This window comes from Leuciscus leuciscus (assembly GCF_965113295.1).
Source record: "Leuciscus leuciscus genome assembly, chromosome: 10".
In the NCBI taxonomy this organism is placed as follows: domain Eukaryota; kingdom Metazoa; phylum Chordata; class Actinopteri; order Cypriniformes; family Leuciscidae; genus Leuciscus; species Leuciscus leuciscus.
Genome location: NC_138734.1, coordinates 19,950,561 through 19,954,933, shown reverse-complemented (window position 1 = coordinate 19,954,933; position 4,373 = coordinate 19,950,561). Strand labels below are relative to the sequence as shown.

General features: G+C 44.8%; 1 protein-coding gene across 1 annotated transcript; it reads left to right on the top strand.

Moving 5' to 3' along the window:
* The first annotated feature begins 320 nt into the window (after positions 1-320).
* LOC309508361 (uncharacterized protein) lies at positions 321-3,843 on the top strand. The gene is made up of 2 exons (XM_082182959.1): positions 321-2,633; positions 2,832-3,843. The coding sequence occupies exons 1-2, from the start codon at positions 1,196-1,198 to the stop codon at positions 3,629-3,631; spliced, it is 2,238 nt and encodes a 745-aa protein (XP_082039085.1). The 5' UTR covers positions 321-1,195; the 3' UTR covers positions 3,632-3,843.
* Positions 3,844-4,373: the final 530 nt, after the last annotated feature.

The window sequence follows — 4,373 nt, the reverse complement described above, 5'->3', positions numbered from 1 at the left end:
ATATATGTATACGGTGATAGGTGTCGTATTCCTATAGGTAGATGTGGATCAGCTGAGGGTCAGCTGATGCGAGCTTGACTAACGTGACCTGCCAGAACTAACGCTACGCTTGATTATAAATGATTTACGAATTTAATTGAATCACAAAGTTTATGGTTTCACAATATCACTATGCTATATTATAATTTTTAAATGCAGTAAAAGAAAGAACAACCTAATGCAAAAACTGTAAAAGGTATAAGGTGGTTAATTTGACAGACAAAATAGGCCTATAAAGGCCTATTTTGAGAAATAATTCTCTTGTTATTTCCTAATTTTAACTTCACATAATTCTGTATTTCAGTTAGACGCATTGGCACTTTAGACAAATAGCCGCGAGTGAAAATTTAAATGTTTATAGCAATCTAATTTGCACCGTAAGCCCTTGCTCCTAGCACTTTCGATTTGACACATTTTCGCGTTATTGACTTAATTGCCCGAACGAAACAGCTGTACTCACTCAAGCGGTGACAGCATTATCTGTATATCTGTGTAATTTGCACGCTGTCGCGGAAGCGTCAGCGGAAGCGTTCAGCTCTCGTGTTCAGCATCCTCGTGTGAAGACCGACTCGGGTAAAGACCAGCGACTCTACCTGCGCGACTCCACCGAGCAAGGACACCAGAAAGGCACTTAAGTATCTCCTCTTCCCTTCTTCTTCCCTCTACTTATCTTATTGTTCACCTTAATCAACATGTGCTTTCAATACATTCCTGTTATCTCTCGGCAACGTCCTTTCATCACGCACAATAGGCAGCGCAATACTGCCAATCTGCGTCCCATCCTCACATACTCCTCTCTCTCTTTCCGTGGGTCTATGGAATTGTCAGTCAGCAGTCAATAAAGCTGACTTCATTCCAGCCTTTGCATCTCATTCTACTCTTAGTATCTTGGGGCTGACTGAGACCTGGATTCGTCCAGAAGACTCAGCAACCCCTGCTGCTCTCTCTAGCAATTTCTCCTTCTCCCACTCCCCTCGCCAGTCTGGGAGAGGTGGGGGTACAGGGCTTCTCGTTTCTAACAATTGCAAATACTCCGCGCTCTCTTCTCTATGCAACAACAACTCATTTGAATATCATGCTATTACACTTACAACTCCCATTAAAATCCATATTGTAGTCATTTATCGCCCCCCAGGTCAGCTGGGTAACTTTGTAGATGAGCTGGATGTGCTGCTGTCCACTTTTCCCTGAGGATGGCACCCCACTTCTAGTCTTCGGTGACTTCAACATTCATCTCGAAAAGCCACATGCAACAGACTTCACCTCTCTCCTAGCCTCTTTCGATCTCAAACGACTCATCACCACAGGTACTCACAAATCAGGCAACCAACTGGACCTGGTTTACACACGCAACTGCACCACAGAAAACATCCTGGTGACACCTCTCCATGTCTCAGATCATTTCCTCATTACTTTCAGTCTACTACTCTCTACCCCTGCACCACCACCCCCACCACCAGTCACTTTCAGACAAAACCTGCGCTCACTTTCCCCCTCCCATCTTTCCTCTGCCGTGTCATCCTCTCTTCCCCCACCCTCACAATTCTCATCTCTGGATGTGAATACCGCAACGGACACCTTATGCTCCACTCTAACCTCTTCTCTAGACATTATCTGCCCTCTCTCCTCCAGGCCAGCACGCGCTACTCCCTCTAATCCCTGGTTATCTGAGGTTCTTCGGGAACACCGGACCGATCTCAGGGCAGCGGAGAGGAAATGGCACAAATCAAAAGACGCCTCTGACCTGAGTATGTATCAATCTCTCCTCTCTTCCTTTTCTGTTGATGTTCATGCAGCAAAATCTTCATACTTCCACAACAAGATCAACAGCTCCTCCAACACACGATTCCTCTTCAAGACATTCAACACTCTCCTCTGTCAACCTCCACCACCACCCGCCCCCTCCTTAACTGCTGACGATTTTGCGAACTTCTTCACCAACAAAACAACAGCTATCAACGGTCAGTTCTCAGCTCCACACACACAGGAACCCAGACCGACCCCCTCCACAGCCAATATCCCTCTGTCCTCCTTTTCTTCGCTAACCGAGGAAGAAGTATCTACACTTCTCCTCTCCAGTCACCCTACCACCTGCCCACTTGACCCCATCCCCTCACACCTTCTACAAGCCATCTCTCCCACAATTCTACCATCACTCACACACATCATCAACTCTTCCCTCCATACTGGCACTTTCCCTACAACATTCAAGCAGGCTCGGGTTACCCCACTGCTCAAAAAACCAACACTAAACACATCATTTGTAGAGAACTACAGACCTATCTCTCTCCTACCATTCATTGCGAAGACACTTGAAAGAGCTGTTTTCAACCAAGTAACATCCTTCTTGTCTCAAAACAACCAGCTGGATGTCAACCAATCCGGCTTCAAGAAAGGGCATTCAACTGAGACTGCATTACTGTCAGTCACAGAAGCCCTACGGATCGCAAAAACTGCTTCCAAATCTTCAGTCCTCATTCTCCTGGATCTGTCTGCTGCCTTCGACACTGTGAATCATCAGATCCTTCTGTCCACCCTCTCATCACTGGGCATCACAGGAACTTCACTCCACTGGTTTGAGTCCTATCTCACAGGTCGGTCCTTCAAGGTCGCATGGAGAGGCGAGGTATCCAGGGCACAGCAGCTGACCACAGGGGTTCCCCAGGGTTCAGTTCTTGGTCCCCTCCTCTTCTCCATCTACACCACATCACTGGGGCACATCATACAGGCACATGGTTTTTCCTACCACTGCTATGCTGATGACACGCAGCTCTTCCTCTCATTTCAACCAGATGATCCCACAGTAGCTGCACGGGTCTCAAGCTGTCTGGCGGACATCTCCACATGGATGAAGGAACATCACCTGCAGCTCAACCTGGCAAAGACTGAGCTTCTCGTCCTCCCTGCCAATCCGTCTCTACAGCACGACTTCACCATCCAGCTAGAATCATCATTAATCACCCCATCAAGGTCGGTCAGAAATCTTGGAGTAACGTTTGATGACCAGCTGACCTTCACAGACCACATTTCAAAGACAGCTCGATCTTGCAGGTTTGCACTGCACAACATCAGGAAGATCAGGCCTTTCCTAACTGAGCATGCAACACAACTTCTCGTCCAGGCCCTGGTCATCTCTAGGCTTGACTACTGCAATGCCCTTCTGGCTGGACTTCCAGCATGTGCAATCAAACCCCTACAGATGATCCAGAATGCTGCAGCTCGTCTTGTCTCCAACGAGCCCAAAAGGGCCCACGTCACTCCTCTGTTCATCTCTCTACACTGGCTACCTCTCGCTGCTCGCATCAAGTTCAAGGCATTGACGCTTGCTTACAGATCCATCACAGGCTCAGCTCCCTCCTACTTTCACTCACTCCTACGAGTCTACATCCCTACCAGACACCTACGATCGGTCAACGAGCGACGTCTCGTGGTTCCATCACAGAAAGCCACAAAATCACTTTCCAGAACATTCTCATTCACAGTTCCATGCTGGTGGAACGCTCTCCCCACCCTCATCCGGAATGCAGAATCCCTGACTACATTCAAAAGACAGCTAAAAACCCATCTCTTCCGTGAGCACTTAACCTCATAAAAAAAAAAAAAAAAAAAATAAAAAAAACCCCGATGTTTTTCCCTTTGAAACATCACTTATCAGGCTTATGCTACTCTGAATAATACCTGAACTTTGTATTTTGAGCACTTCTTGTGTTGTTGTTGTTTTTTGCCTCTTTATGATGACTCGCTTAAATTAGTCCTAATTTGTAAGTCGCTTTGGATAAAAGCGTCTGCTAAATGACTAAATGTAAATGTAAATTTAAAATGGGGTTATATACATTGTCATTTTAAAATCATTGCAAGACAAACAACAGAATAAAACAACAACAAAAACAAAACAGTAGTTCCATTGCGCTTATAAAATAATATAATTCAGTCAAGAAATCAGCAGTCAAGACAATAAATAAAGCATGTGAATTATGTGAATTATTTACAGTTTTTCTCAGTCGCTTTGGTGCATTTCTCACATCACTATTTACATTTGCACAACAGTTAGTTCAACCTCCACAACATTTAGTCATTTGTGCACATCATAGTAGCAGTTTCTCATTCCTTCCAACAAATTGCAAATGCTTTCGGACATGCATCAATTGCTTTCATACAACTCTCTGCTGTTTTATAACATTATCATTTGCTTATGTCATGTCTGTCAAAATTAACTATACTTGTGAATGCTGAATAGTCATTCCATATAAAACTAATAGTCCTCATTTCATTGCTTGAGTCATTACATACAAAAATGTTGAACTAGTTGTCAAAATCTGTCAAGCAAATTTTAC